The sequence below is a fragment of the Cyrtonyx montezumae genome, unplaced genomic scaffold (assembly GCF_038088225.1).
Source record: "Cyrtonyx montezumae isolate F1298 unplaced genomic scaffold, pur_monq_1.0 scaffold_17, whole genome shotgun sequence".
NCBI classification, from domain to species: Eukaryota; Metazoa; Chordata; class Aves; order Galliformes; family Odontophoridae; genus Cyrtonyx; species Cyrtonyx montezumae.
In genome coordinates, this window is record NW_027071903.1 from 23,559,771 (window position 1) to 23,576,439 (window position 16,669).

A 16,669-nucleotide genomic window follows, 5' to 3' on the forward strand; every position below is an offset into this window, starting at 1 on the left:
TAATTTGCCTCTGACTGCAAAGCCAAGAAGCATGCACTTGCAAACATCTTTTCTGTCGAAGTCATCTGCTAAATTGTTGAAAGAATAGGTGCTAAGGACATTGGTTTATTTCCAAGTTCTTGCAGTGCATCTGGTACAACACAAAAAGAACCATTTTTTTTTCCAGTGTGTGAAGGACATAAAGGATCACAAACTGTATTTATTCTTTAACAAGTGGCTAAATCCTGCAGACAAGTTTCATCCTTTAAAGCCTCACATTCAGTTGTGATGAGAGTTATTAAATAAACACAAAGGTCATGATTTCTCAAAACAAAACAAAACTGGTATGAAATCTCATTGCTCAATACCCATACTACATTAAATTCTGTAATATTTTTTCAGCACAAATCTAGCTCTGAGTGGTATCCAAATGACAAAATGCTTCTATGTTGAATCAGAACAAAGATGGCAGATAGATGACTTTGTTCCAACTTATGATTCAAAGATAAATCAGCTATTTATTTATCCAAAGTACTATTTAAGTAACAGCATATATTTAAAGTAATTTATGAAACACTAAACATGCCACTAAATCTGTCTTAACATTTGATTGAAGCTTGTATTTTGTTCCTGATAAACAAGAAATTGGGAAACCCTGAGAAGCTGTCTGAAATTATGCCTTAATATGTTTATGTGAACCATATTCCCATAAGGAACAGTAAGTATAGTGCTAATGTGCATAAAATGTTACTGTCATACTGAAAATTCAGGCTAATTTAATAATGCTTGATGTGCCTTACATCATGTTCCAGTGATGTAATAATGTGCTGCTAAATGAGTCACCTCACATTAACTTCACAGCAACAGCAGAGCTGACAGCTACAGAAGGCAAAGCAGAGTAGCACTATTACTGGAAACACTGATGGACCATCTTTTCTACCGGATTTTTTTTTTTTTTTTTTTGCCATCCAAAACACAAAGAAATCAAAGCAGCCAATAGATGTGAAATGGATATATTAATAGCAGCCAGAAATGAGTTAGAAAAAAATAATCTACCAGTAGTGAACGAAATACAGTGCACACGGTAGCAGAAATGCTTCATATACTCTTTACATATATATTTCACAGTGCATGAAATACGCATGTAAATTTCACACATTGTATAGTGGTATATATTTCATGCAGTACTATGTTTATAATTTTACAGCATAAGTGAAATGCATTTAACCAAATATAATCCCCAGCTCTTTCCAGCAATCACGTATTTTGCAGATCTGTTCTTAATTAAGCGTTTTTCTAAATGGGCTTTATAACACTCAAAACGCTCCATCACCATACAGAACACACAGATTAGGGAGCTACAAAACAAAGTTAGGATAAATCTGCCCAGAAAAAGGTTATATTTAAAACAAAAACTAACAAATGCTGGCTCTTCAGTTCTCTGCTAACATCCACTATCCTTAGCAATTGACTTTTTTCCTCACACTCAATACTAAGCAGATTTGAAATCACTACAAAGGGATTACAATTGTTTTATTTCCATTGATCAAGAAATTTGTACTGTCTACTTTTAATGCACAATAGTTGTGAATAATTTTCTATTTTCAGCTGAGTGATGCTGACCACCTTACACCTCCCCTGCACTGAGTGGAGAAACTCAGGAAACATGGACAACTACAACTGGTGAAGACACAGTATAGCTGGTTTAAAACAGTAGTTTGGAGCACACAGTCAATGGACTAATTCAGATTTCACAGGCAGACCATCAGCAACCAAACATGTCTGAGATTGGATGCTTGTTATAAAAAAGACTAAGAGAAGACAGCAAACTTTAACAGCATTGTCAGGAAAACATTCAAAATGGGAGGCCTTAGATGGGGTACTCCATCTAGTTTAGAACACTGGAATTAGACAGAGTTGCAAACCTACTGAAGAACATCCAAAGCAGAGCAGAAGTTTATCTAGCAACATTTCAGTATGAGAAAGGCACTCTTACATTCCTTTTATTAAAATGAAATAAATAGATCTGATGCAAAATCAACGCCATTTATGTTATGCTATTAGATTTTCAAAGGACACTATTATCTTAATCAATTCTTGGTTTACAGCCTCTACAGACTTGACTGAGAATCTATCAGAGACAAAGCAGTTGATTCTTTATTTGGACTGTCAGAACAACATTTTTGGATTGCTTCTGACCTTCCTCCCTGAGATCACTTTCAAGCACTATAAACGAGAATGAGAGCTGTATATTGGGTACTGCCAGAGATTTATGATGAATGGATATTATGACATACATACAGGCACACACATACATATAAAGAAAAATAAAGAAACAAGAAATCCTAAATCCAAGTCAGCTTCAAGCACTGTCGGATTCAACTGGTAAGACCAAATATAGATTTTTAATTCAATTTAAAATTAATTGGAAGTTAATTCTATCAGTAATTTTCATTATGCTAAACATAAAAACAAGATTTAATTGCAACTTTTTTCCCATATACTGAAGATATTTAAGAAGAAACTGTGGGAGAAGTAGTAGAAAGCATATCAAAAAGTAAAAGCTGCATTAAGATTTTGGCATTGATATAGCGACATGTAAAAAACAATATTAAATGGTGACAGATATAAGCAGTTAAGAGACACAAAAGCACTTTGCTCAGTGAGAAACCAAACAACAGAAATTACTCATTACCACAATACATAAGAGAATTTTATGCAAAGTTAACAAACCTGCTTCGTAATACAGAACATTAACTTAATGATAGAGTAATGTGGAAATGAGTTTGCTTCCAACTAATGTCAAGTTTAAATTATTATATTTAAATATAGTACATAAGGAGTTATTTGAACAACTCTAATTACATTAATACAATATTTTGCTGTCTAGACTGGCAACAACATCAAGTCCGTAACTCAAACCTGAAGTACACTGCCTTTTCTGATAATTCTGCTGAAAGCTCACCCATACAGAGTTGCAAATGCATCTTCCTTTGTCACGTGTTATAGAGAAGTGTTAAAGACTATGAGAGCAATACTTTCTTAGTAAAAGAAGAAACTTAGGACCCACAGTGCCACATGGTGCTGCCCATTCATGTTTCCCAGGAGACTCAAACAAAAATGAAATGTTAATTTACTCCTGAGAAGAATCACACTCCTGAACATATCAGTTGATGACTTACAGTCATAAAAATAACTCTCATAATTTAAAAACACAGGAAAAACACAAAACAATATGGTATTATGTTAGATAATCTAATTATGAAAAACCGAAAGCCCAACAACGTTGTTTTTCTTAAAAGTTGCACACAATCTCCAGCATGAATAGAAGAGTTCCCCAGTGAACTATATTCAGTGATAATTAGTATTTATCAAGAAATGAAATCTCATCCAACGTATCTCAGTCAGAAGATGCTATAGTATCAGTAAGAAAGCAAACTGCATATTGAAAAGCCACTCCTTGCACAGAAGTGGCAGCATGAAAGGTAAGGGAAAGAACTGGAAAGCAACATGTGAAAACACTCATCAAAAGAACCACTGATCCCTGGTGGACAGTATGCAAGTTCTACCACTGCACTACTTTATGCTCTTATAGATTTTGGATCTCATGGCTGAGCATCAAGATTCTCCTTTTTATGTTTAAGACATGATTTTTTCCACTCTTTGCAAGCTGGAATATAGCTTCTCACATGTCAGCAGCTAGATCCAAGACAGCAAATTAAGTAGCTGAAGGATGACTATTACTGTCACTTGCTCTATATGAGTGTCTGCTTCCATCTTAATATCTAATTAAAAGGAATTTAGGCAAAGATACCACTGAAGGAACAATGAAACAATGAAGCATGCGGCACCCCTAGTGCAACTGCAAGACCATCTTCCTCTTGTCTCTTCATCATAAAGTGGTGTAAAGTAACCAGTGTATAACTTGTCAAGGCAGAACTGACTGTAATCCTCCACTACGTCAAAATGATTTAGGAAGAAAACAACATCTGCATAATTTTATTGCCAACAGTGCCCAAACAAGTTAAATTCATGATGACAGCAGAGTCTAAAATACATTCATCTTTCCCTTTTCTTGGCTGTCTGGGACAATGATCCTGGTAGATTTTCATACTTCAAAGTACACTGATGCACAGAATTCCCATCAGGTGAAATTTAAAGCCGAAATCACAACAAAAACAAAACAAGGAAAGACTGAGATTTTCAAGCTACTGAATCCAAACACTGATTTCTACATGCGCTGTTAGAGATGCTCGCAAATAACTTCAAGCACTGACATATTCTTTGTGATTCTAACTGTTCAGGTACAAAACCATTACATTCCAGCAAGCATCCCACTTGGAAGCAGACAGCAGACTAATAGTTTGGTTTCCTGACTCTTTGTACACTCTCCAAAGGTCCATGCAATTGAAATAAGAATTCTATCACTGTTTGGATATGAAAATGAACATGTATGAAGCACTAGCTTAGTAGATTTAACATTCACAGATGAAGAGTGACTTTTTACTCAAAAAAGTAATAAAGAGAAGTAATGCAAGCTAAAATTAAAATGAGCAACTATTCAAAAACAGTCATCCTAGAGACATTTACTTTCTTCTTCCAGAAATAGGCAAAGAAATTAATACAAAACCAAAACAAAACAACAAAAAACCCAACAAACTCCATAAGCCCAACAACTCAAAAAAAAAAAAAAAAAGGACAAACCCAACAACTTACCTATATCCTACAGAAAAGCCTTTCCCTTATGCAACTGATTTGTTGTCCATCCCACCAAAATAGTAGTCTTTGTAACTTGTATTTCTGGTTATATCAAAAAAGAGTTTACGAGTGATCCTCTGTCAAAGAATCCACCAAGAAAGGCAGGCTCTTGTTATACATTTGTATCAGAGATCACCTTTGGAAGCATCTCCAGAACTTCTCAGATTTGCAAACATATTTACGTTAAATCAAGGCTCATTCTTGTACCTAACTTATGTACAATGCCTTGCTTCAACAAGAAAGATCTGTCAATTTAACATAAGTAGTACTTAATCAATTTTCAGTCAAAAAAACAAAACAAAAACCAGAAGGAAACATGCTATATGATTCAAAGAGTTCTGGGTACAAATGACTTCTTTCTTAACTCAGCAAAACAAGTCAAGATCTTCCTCAAAAGCTGAGATTTGTTGACATTTTTGAAAAATTCACTAATCCTGAGGTGCGATACATATTGGTCTGCAGTTCTGTTGGTGGATGTGGAGACTGGAGTAAATAACTTCCAAGGGTAAAGAAAACTAATTTTGCAATGAAAAGATTGCACATAAAATTGAAATATATTGCTCAAGATGTTCAAATTAGTAAAAACTTTCCTTTCATTAAAGCATAAGATTTCACTGTCAGGAGCTATAGAACCGGTTCCACTTGCACAAAGAGTGAGAATCTCCTAAGTGGATTTAAGTGCAAAATTACCTGAGAACAAAGAAACCAGAAATCTCATTCTACAGCTCATGAAATACACTCTTGTTTGTGATATTTGGGTCTAGATTTTAGTTCAAATTATTCCATTTGCTCTGATTCATCATTATACTTACTTGGCAGCCTGGCAATCCTGTATCTCTACCATACAATGGAAATGGTCCTCTATCGGAGGCTTTTCCTATAAAAGAAAGACAATTCAAATTAGATTCTTTAAAAAGTTTGCTGAATTATCTGTGTCAGTTATGCATGTATGCATACATACGTAGTACAGAAAATCTGTTAGCAGCATAGCTGATTTGTAAAAATTAAGTTGCTTGAGTAAGAGTAGACTTGTACATACATCTGTGCTTAGCACACACAAACAACACTACTATAATGGACAAAAAATACTTTGCATTTCATTTCTTACACAGCCGATCAGTAAGAGAGAACTACTGCAATCTTTCTTTAATTTTTTTCATGCTTTAAAATATCCCCATCAGTATGTTGTAATCGTAAGGGCAAAGGTTCAATGCAATTCCATTTCCAACATCAGCCAAACTAGCACATAGCCAGTGTCATCTTAGGTGACAAATACAATAAGCAGTAAAAAAAAAAAAAAAAAAAATCAACAAAACAATCACACACACAAAAGAACAAAATCAAATTCCAAACAAAAAACCATCACCAAACTTAAATCATGGCTGACTCATTCAGGTCTTCATACTCATCCCTCAAATCCTCAAAACTCTCTTGTTTTTCCATGTAAATTCTACTTGGGAAAAAAAAAAAAAAAAAAAAAAAGGAAAACCACCCAAACAATAGAATTGATCAAGACCACCAAGCAGAGTCTTTTGCCATATATGGAGTATCTGCCTGCACGTAGCACATACTGAAGACAGTACATCATGCAGAGCAGCTGCCCTCAGATGCCACTGTATTGCAAGATGTTACTAATAAGTTTGCAAGCTCCAGCAACAATACTTAAGAGCCATATTTGATAGTTGTGCCAATCAACTGAAATGTCTGTATATTAGAACAGCATGAAAGCTCTCCAGTAGGGCTCAGAAGTTTATCAACTTTGTTTATTTATTTTTAAACTTGCTGCTCATCTGTGTCAGGAATCAGGCAAACATCAGATATGGATGTAATAGAAAATTAATTATGACACAGAACTAAGAAACACCCTGTAATACCAGTCCAAAGACTTATCTAAAAGATAAAGACTAATAAACCTCGGCATCCACCTATTCAAAATTCTAAGGTATCTGACAGATTTGAAAATGAAAGTCATTGTAGCTAAGTAAGAATTTTCTTTCCTGAAGAACATGTACATTGTCCAGTCTTCATGAGAAGAAAAGTTTGTTTTTCTTACACACATCTATTTTATTGTTGAGTAGCTCCATACTGTGCAATTGCACTTCTAAAACAGAACTTTGTTTTTCTCTGATTTTCAATCTTACTGGCAAAAACTTCTAAGTGTCATTTCACATGAGAGAACACTACGTTTATTCTTTACTAAAAATGTACAGCTTGACTAAGTGAAGAGCAAGAGTGAGTTTGGCACTCCTGGAATAATATCTCTCCAAGATTATTATCTTGATAACTACAGGTAGCCTGGTCAACAACAGTTCATTTGAAAAATGGCAGTACTGCTGTAACAAAGGGAAGAGAGAAGCTAATGTTCTTTTGCAGGAGCAATTTGCCTCTAACAACTACCAGGCACCAAACAAATAAAGTACCTAGCATGCAAAATTTTATGAAGCAGCATGAATCATGCTGCTTATATTAACCAAACTCAGCACTTTCTTTCCAGAAAATGAGAATCTCAACATCACATGATGAACAACTTCAGCAGAAATACGAAGTACTCCAGTCAGGTTTTAAAAGAAATATTTGTATAAAAAGAGTCAGTTTCAGAAATTTGAATAATCATGCTATAAGCTATCGTTTGTGCGACAAGCAAGAAATTGCTAGATAAGAGCAAAAATCATGGTATTTAAATGTTATCACTTAAGAAGTTTGTCATTTTCTAAGGAAAAGCTGACTATAGCATCCGACTCCATAGTGAATTTGGTTCTAAGTATTAGTGTAAAGCATTACTGAGAAGTACTGCTAGGGCAAGCTAACATTTAGCTTCTGCTCAAACAGACGACTTCTCACTGAAAGGTTTGGAAAGCAATGTAGGATCAGATACCAGATCAGAGCTGAAACACGTCCCCAGCACAGGCTCACAGAGATGACTCAAGTCTCCAGTAGTTCCATGCCACTATTCCAGAAGTAGAACTTCTGCCTCACTATGAAGTAGCATCACTTAACTTTTCCTCAGGCTACCTATCAGTGGCTCTACAACCCTGAGTTTTAGAGTGTCATCCAGATCTGAATGAAAGCAATAGGCATTTAAAAACAATTTAGTTGTCTATATACACAAACCTTAAGTCTGCACAGGACAACTCACAAAGCATTTGACTCTCAATGACCCCGAGTGAGTTTGCATTTTTATTTTTAGGAAGTTTCATGTGTTGTCAACAACAAAAACTTCAAGGACCTAATCACTGCCCAACAGGCTTATGGCTCAGGAGCTGCACATTTAAAAGAACACAAACAGAGAAATTCCCACAAAGCAGCCTGAATCTCAAATGTTTCCTAACTTCATAAACTTCAAACCCCGACACATTCCGTGCCAATTAAAAAGCATTAGAAAGCATTTGTAAATAGCAGTTTTCCTCCTGCAATCACTTATCTGACAAGTTCCCAGCTCCACAGAGCTTTCGATACTACGCAAGGAATTATATTCCATAAATCTATCTGTACAACAGCTGTGCAGCCTAAATGTTCTTATCACAGAATGAACTGAAACAGCAAGATGCAAGGTGTTGGTCAACTGAAAACAGCACCGCGCTAACTCAGCTGAGGACTGCTCTGAGCAAACGTGTTAGAAATGCCCACTGGTAGCTGAAAAGCATTTACCCGCTGCTTCTAGATACTGCTTGCTTTATGAGAGGATGACAGAACATAACTGCAAAAAAAAAAAAAAAACAATTCCCACAGAATTAACTGTCTGCAGACTGAAGATTTTTCCATGCATTTCCTGAGGATTTATTCACCGAGCAGTTTTTAAGCAGAGCAATGTCTATCATCCAGCCTGAATGCATGCCACAGTGACCACAGCTGGCAGCTGCAGCCTGTCAGACACGAAGCACGCCTGCTCCTCGTACGCAGAAGAATCTTGCAGCAATCTTTGCAACATCTTTTAAATCATGCTTCTTAATCATCATTTTGTCACTGACAACACTGTCAGTCAGTCGCGACAGAGTCCGCTCCAAAATCACTTCATAACTGAGCATTCCGATGGATAAGGCAAAACATTTAAAGCACAACATTTAAACATTTTTCTACGCTCAGTAATACAATTCATTCCAAAAGGAAAATGAAGGATGACAGCTTTTCAGAATACCACCATTGCTGATTAGAGAACTGGCCTATTTGGTTTTTATTTTTAATTTTTTTTAGCTTTAAAATAAAGTCCTCTTCCACAGTTATTTCAGCAATTTAAATTTGATCAAAACACGGAAACAGCCCTGTTCCTGAAGTCTGGTGCACTGCCTTCTAAGAGCTAACAGTGACTGACATTTCCCCCAGTACTGCTGGTGTCATTTCCTCATCTGCTGCTGCTATGAGGAGCAACTCGTTCGCAGAGGATCTCACAGTGAGTAGATCTGTATTACAGCTACAATCTCTTGTCTAATAATTTGAAAACACACACTGCACACACGAATATATAAAAATCGAGATCAAACACGCATTCTTCCCTATAATACTTGTGACCAAAGCTTGTCAAAATGAAACAGATCCAAAACGACACCATTTGAAGAAAGTGCTTAAAACAAGCAACCTCCTATTCTCGTCACAACCGTTTGTTTAAGTACTACTGGCTATGGCGCGCTTGGCACGCCGCTGGCTACGCTGACGATGTTTAACAAGCCAGTGCCAGCAAGTGCAGCTGCTGGACTTGCAGCACCCTCCTCCTGTTCATCCCAAGCCAAATTACTCACTCAGCTATGAACAATGAAGCAGCAACACAGGAAAATGCCAAGTGCAAGTGAGATTAGTGATAAACTACAGGATCCCTACAGAGGTCAGTGATTAGCAGGTCCCCAGTCGTAATCACTTTCCTAACCTCGTTGTTATCTTATCATACGCTCCATCTTAGCTCCGTCTTCTTGTGACTGCAAGCAGCTTCCCAATCAATAATCCTTGAAGTCTTACAAACACATCTGCAGTCTTACATTTAATAAGGCAAACCTACAAAATGGCAATTGCCTGAAAACTCCCAACATAGATACAACGGGTTTGTCCCTTACTTCTTTCTTTGCTTGTAATTTTGAAGGCCCATACAACTCTAATATTCAGCAACAGGATCACGACTTGGAATGAAATTATGGAGTTTAAATGTTTAATCTCAGACTTGCCCAAAATTTCCTGGGATACACAATGCCATAAGTTTTTCATTTGCAAGACAGAACTTCATTGCAGAAGTATGACGCTATCTTGAATGAAGCTTTATTTGGAGCAAACGATTTTTATACCTAAATGATGCCAAGTACGGAGGAGCTGAAGCTGGAGTCACCTGCAGTCAACTCCTCCTTATAACTTCTGTAATTCAAGAGCAATGCCTCAGACAGAAAAAACTAAATTGCTGCTTTCATTGACATTTGGGCAGGACAATATTTAATTGTGTTTTCCAAGGACTGGAGAAGTTCAGAAGTTCTTTTATGCTTACAGCTCTGTGGGCATCTGCAGATGTCTTTCACCGTAAAAATTCTACTGATGGAACTGAGCGGGCAATAAATCCCAGAGTACATTTATCAAGACATTAAACACAGAAACCAAGGGATTTCTTGTAACTTCTTTAATGCAATATTTTAAAAAAAGAAATAATGTCAGTGTGTGAAGTGGTATTAAAGAACCCGCTTCACAAAAGACATGCTTTTGACATTTTCATCCAATTGATTTGTAAGTACTTCTAAGAAAAGATGGAATAATTTATCGGTTTGAAAAGCACCACACAGATCTTATGCTACAAAAACAACTTATTAATGCTGTTATATACTTTAAATGCTCAGGAACTAAGGGTGGAGTGAATTCCACTCTGTATCTGGGCTGACCCTATGAACTTGTCATTTATATGCTCACATCAAAATGAGAATGTTTCTGTTCCATCAGTGGCTGATACATGAAGGCTCCTGGCTCACTACTACTCCTAATCCCTTCACTTACAAGGCTGATACAGTGCTAAATAACAAATCAAATGCTTGCAGGGCTCTAACAGGCTGAAATCTCTGGCCAGACGATACACTAGTAACTCAGTGCAAGGAGAAAAGAGGAAGTACGGACCTCTTAAATGAAGAAGGAACTCACTTCTCCCCTGAGCCTACGTGGTATCCGTGAACCAAATAATTTTTGAATAGTTGTTCAATGTATTTAATTTCAATTCTTCAGTATCAGATCTACCCCAGGCCTTATCTAAATTTGTGCTACACAGACATATCATCCAGTGGGAAAAGCATGCTGACAATTACTACACTAAGATTTTACATAAAATGAAGGAAAATAGAGAATGAGCAATTCCAGAAGACAACAAGCAAATAGTGCCCAAATATGAGTATAAATCCATTCCACATCAGTGTTGCAAAGGCATTTTAATCGCTATCCACTCCATGTATTTCCAGAGTATCCCAGTTTCTGCACTCTGTATACTAAGTACACTTCTCCCTTCACCATCTTCCTCATATTCTCAGGAACCAAGTCAAGACTTTCAAGCAGTTAAAGCTAACTTGAAAAACCTGCTCTGCTGGTTTGGAATTTGTCCCAGATTTAAGGACAAGAACTACTCAGCCTCCATCAGCGACTTCAAAAATCAAGTACATTTTTAAGTCTGAGTGGATTTTAAAAATTGGAGATGAATGGAGAACCTGCACTTTAAAACAGAATATTATACTTGTTTCTGATAAAAACATTGCTTTAGTGACACTGTTTGCTACAAATTGCTCAATTTCTTTTTTTTTTATTATTTTATTTAAGAGTTACTTCTGGAGTTAGCTACAGTTCATCTCACCATTCAAGTTCTACTCATTTGTATTAACAAATCGGCTTCATCAGCAAAGGGACTCTCCATCTCTCTCTCTAACAAGCATTCCTATTTTAGCACAAAACCAGTACTTAGAATAAGGGACTTCAGACTGTGCAGAAGTCTAGGTCCTGAGACCTGAAACACTGAGATAACTGCACAAGAAGAATATCACTGTTACAGAAAGGAAAACTAGTAATGGAGCTGAAGAGAGAATTAACTTGTAACTACCTACAAACAAAACAGTTGAATTGAGATCTCTTTAAATGATATACTGCACACACAGGTGGATTCCCTCACCTATGAACATCTCATCTATATAGATTCATGACAGCATTGATGCCTGACTGCCAAGGAACCTGAGGGGTGAATACTGTTTTATAAATCATAAAAAGTGACAAAGGAAAACTTGTCCACTGTTTATTTTGGGAGGTGAATCAAGAGGCATTTTTGATAGAGAAAGAAAAGAAACATCTCCATGAGAGATGATAACAGCCGTGGGAATTTGGCTGAAGAAATGTTAATAATATTATCCCAGACCTAGACATAGTCAAGGTGAAAGCAAGTCTCAGGCTTAAGTACACCAAGGAAGTAAATACAACTTCAAACATCAATGAATACTGTATCACTGCTTGGCTATGTATGCTTTCCATAGGAATCACCATGCTGTTTCAAATGACCCACAGCAGATGAGGAAAATGCTTTTCCCAGCATGTAAAGAACAAAAGGAACACTCACGATGACACTGATAATTAATTTATAAGAATGATAACATGAATAAAAATGATGACCTATTTTCTATTTCAACAGTAAGGAAAATGTAAAATCAAGTGCTAACACTTCTATATCAACAGGTCCAGATCACTTGACTGCAAGAGGATTCTGAAAATAAAGTTTTATAAATATAAACCAAGTGATTCCCCAAAATATTAACACTTTTTCACCAAGGATTGGAACATTACAAAGTGCAGCACCTCTGGAAGAAAGCTCATTCTGTATAATACTTAAAATGAGCAAATAAGATTCCTGCAAAATGTACTGCTTTTTTATAAACCATAAATAATGAAATCACTAAAATGAAATCTAATTAATAAAGAATTACATGGATTAATGATAATTCTACTCGAATTGGTCAGAAAGTATCTTTTTACACTGATGGCAGACTCTGCCAGCTTACAAGGCAGCAGATTTTCGTAAGGCGCCTTACTTGATACAATAAAATACTTAGACAAAAAGGCTAGATGATTTTAAATTACATATATATATATTATTATTTTAAAATAATAATGTATTAAGGGATTAAAAGTCAGATCAGGTTTTAGAATGTAATTGTAAACACAGCATCATCACTAACTGGCAGATTAAAACAACTGAAGATCAGTCGTGATACAGAGCATACTGCTCTGATTATTTGAGCACAAAAAGATGCCTAGAGGACTGCACCATGGGCCCACAGCCTCCTGACTTTTAACTAGATTTATCTTGGGGAGAAGGGTGCCTACGAAATGTTGCAGTGCTTCAGTTATCCTAAACTTTCCTGTTGTCAACCCTCAGCAGCTCTTCAACAGGCATACTACTCACTGCAAATCCCACTGGGAACCTGCTCAGGCATTGGATAGGAAAACCCAGACGTTTAACTCAGAATTAGGAATATGGGATAATGGTATCACAAAGAGATGCAAAATGAAAACCAGACTTACAATTGTATTGAAGAGTGAAATTAAGAACTAGGTTTTTGCATCTTTTTACATATTTTACCTGCTGGCACTTGAATCCTCTGTTACAGAATGGAGACTGCTGATCTTCCAAGTAATTATAGAAAACTTTTACACATAGACTGTAATTATTTCAAAGACACCTTCCCATTCCGTATTTAGTCTCCATCTCTACCGTGAGCTCTGAACTACACATTACTCCTTAATATCAAACATCTGTAAACACTTACAAAAAAGTTAGGTTTTTTTTGTTCCCACTGCCTCGAGTCACTCATGTAAGCATCAGTACTTCAAGTATCTATTTAACTTCTTATGCAGTTCTCAACCTAAATTTACACTTTATCAAGCTCTTTTCATCTGTAATGCTGTTATTACCAACTGTGTATATAGGACCTGTCCCGCTTTATGTCTTATTAATGGCTTTATGGAAAAGGCAGAATACACCCTGAAGACTCTGCATTAGGTCTCATTTTAGAGGAAGCATTTAATACACTCAACTCAAAGGCAGGATCACCGCTCAGAGGGACAAAGGCATTCCAGAGAAACAGCCCAACAGGAACCTCATGAAACGCAACAAGAACAAAATGTGAAGCCCTGCACCTGGGATGGACTAAGCCCGTTGAAGAGTGAGGCCAGGGACCAGGTTCACAAGCTGAAAAACAAGAGGAGAGGAATGATGATCCTCCTCCACTTAGCACTTACAACCCTGTGTCTAAAAATTTCACATCTGATTCTGCATCCCAGAATTAAATAAACAATCTGACAGTGCCAGAGAGTTCTGAAGAACCCGAGCTGAGTTAGACCTGACCCTGCTCTGAGAAGGACAGAGATGTGGATGGCTCCTGAGGTCCTTCTCAAAGGGACAATTCTGGGATGTTAGGATTCCCACCATCGCTTTATCTTTGCTGAAATGCATAGAAGTATTGCTGCCTTCATCACACCACTATCTTATATTGATTCTTGAAATACTTAGACTCAAAGACAGTCTGGGGTGATCTTTCAGGCAAGCATTTCAGAATTAAAATAGTAAAAAGCAAAAATCTGACAGAAAGGCTCCCACTGCCTTCACTAGGCCTCACATCCATTTTGTGCATGACTTCATCCATTCCAGAGCCTTGATTCTGAAATCTTGCAGCAGGAAAATCCATCCCACTTCCTTTCACTCAAGGCAAATCACTTCAGCTCATCCAATTCCTTTTCTCAGCTTCCTTCCCCCATTCCCCCCCTACCTCTCCCCAGGCAGGGTAATGACTTAATACTTCTGTTCCTGCGTTGGTTTCTCTTTACCTCAAATTCTGTTTTTTTAATTCAGCATCACAACGTAAGCAAAACAAATGAATTTAGGCTTTCCAATTAAACATAATCCATTATTCCTTATGATATACCTCATGCTGACTCTGCAAAAAATAAGTGTGTATTACAAAAATCTATTTATTCCACAGCAACTTTCAGTTCTGTGTTTCCTATTCTGCCTGCAGGGAATTCTCCTGAACACCCGTTTCCCTGCAATGAATTTTATGAGTATTAGTACACTGCATGAAACAGCAAATGATACTGTATGATGACCCTAACTCATAGCAAGCCACTTGAAAAAGAAAGGTAATAAATGGCATTACAACTGCTATTGAAATGTGCAGACCTCTCCATTTTTAGATTTAAAGTTACACAGTAAAATATTGAATTGAAGGGCATCCCACGCTACGATTATATTTTAAAATTCCCACTTCTATCTTAATTTGATTCACGTGCATATTCTAATACAAAAACAAAGTAGTAAATCACCTCAGTACACGGTTGCACTTTTACTTTTAGGGTCATATTCACAAAGTCTATTTTAAGAACCACTTTGGAAGCAACTGCTATTTTATGCAGTGAACTGCTATTTTCCCAGATGAATAGAATATCCATTCTTTGGCTCAGTTTCCATGACACTAAAAACAAAACATTCATCGGCACCAGCCCCGTGTTTGATGGTAAATGCAGCTGCAGCTCACAACAGCTCGCGGTGTACCTCAGCCTGCCTCCAGTGAATAGAGGCACCGTATTTCCCCAGTGCACTTTCACTGCTTTACAGACAAGTCCCTTCTTGCCAGGCTCAAATATTTCAAACCTTGCTGGTGCTCTGTCTCAAAATGAAAGTTACTTGATTCAGTGAGTCACATTAAGTCTTCCAAATCACTGAATAAAGCACAGAAACGGAATGATCAATACAGGTAGCAGTCACAGCTGCCCAGCTATCAAGTTTCTAGCCCAAGAATGTCAAAATGTCTGCTCACTGGCGCAATTCAAACTCACCTGCTTCAAGTGAAACTTTGAATAAAAACAGTGAGGGGACTGATGGTGTATGGAAAAAGTCACGTGGCAGTTCAGAAACAGGGAACGGCACTCAGCCTTTGGGCCTGCTTCTTTCCCCTAAGAAAGCACCAAAGTAGACAGTTTTTAGAATGAAAAGCACCATGAGGAGACACTGTTCCTCTGGAGACGGATGCAGTGCTCCTATTAGCTAATGACTGGATCCTGCCCCACACTGTACAGCTCTTCATCTGCTGTAGGTTCAGTTTAAGTACACTGTCACTCATCCTTTCACATTGTTTAGCACAAACCTTGACTCAATCACAGCTCCGCAATGCTGAAAAAAGGAGCTAAACAATTCTCCACATTTACTGAAAGTATTTTTAGGCATCAATTCAGTAAAGCAATTAAGCACTTACGTACTTCCAAGTGTATGAATGAACTAAATTCAGCAGGGACAGCTCACACAATGTGAGCTATGCACTTCAGAGCGCAGCGGGGGCTGCCGACTGATCCGAGCGATAGGCAGAAGAGGGTGACTCATCTTTAAGTCTACTCAAGGTGCTTCAAAAAAATTCAATGTTACACGTCAATAAGAGCCATTTTACAACTTAAGGGAAGCCCTATTTTAAGAGAAAAAGTAATTGATTTAAAAAATACAGACAGAAACGCATTTCCACTTTTGCCATAAAATATAGTAATAGTGTACCCTTCTCTCGAGCAATTGGATCACAGCATGTGTGCATTCAAGGACAAGAAGGAGACGAAACTTCCACGTTTAAAGACTGAAATGCCACAAAGGGAACTCAGCAGGATGAGGGCCCCCCAGCCCTGCCCTCCCGGCTGCGAGAGCCGTGCCGCGGGCTCCCCCTCCCGTCCCTGTGCGCTCCCACCGCAATGTGATGCTGCGGCCCACGCAGAGCACATCCATCCCCAGAGCCTCGACCAGCACTGCTCTCCCACAGAAAGCGCCCGCACCATTGCAGAAACAAACAGATGGGAAATAAAAGCTAAAGGCATTTCCTTCTGCCAAGAAGAAATACTCCTCTTCCAACCACGTTCCATAAAAACACATAATAGGAGCGAAAACCATTAAGTAATTGGAAGACGACAGCAA

General features: G+C 37.5%; 1 protein-coding gene across 5 annotated transcripts in view; it reads right to left on the reverse strand.

Moving 5' to 3' along the window:
- TCF12 (transcription factor 12) overlaps positions 1–16,669 on the reverse strand; it is a 151,913-nt gene that overhangs the window by 62,220 nt on the left and 73,024 nt on the right. For all 5 annotated transcript variants that reach the window (XM_065733797.1, XM_065733795.1, XM_065733794.1 and 2 more), the window contains exon 7: positions 5,550–5,614. In XM_065733797.1, coding sequence (XP_065589869.1) covers positions 5,550–5,614 — 65 coding nt within the window. The remainder of the gene's footprint in view (positions 1–5,549; positions 5,615–16,669) is intronic.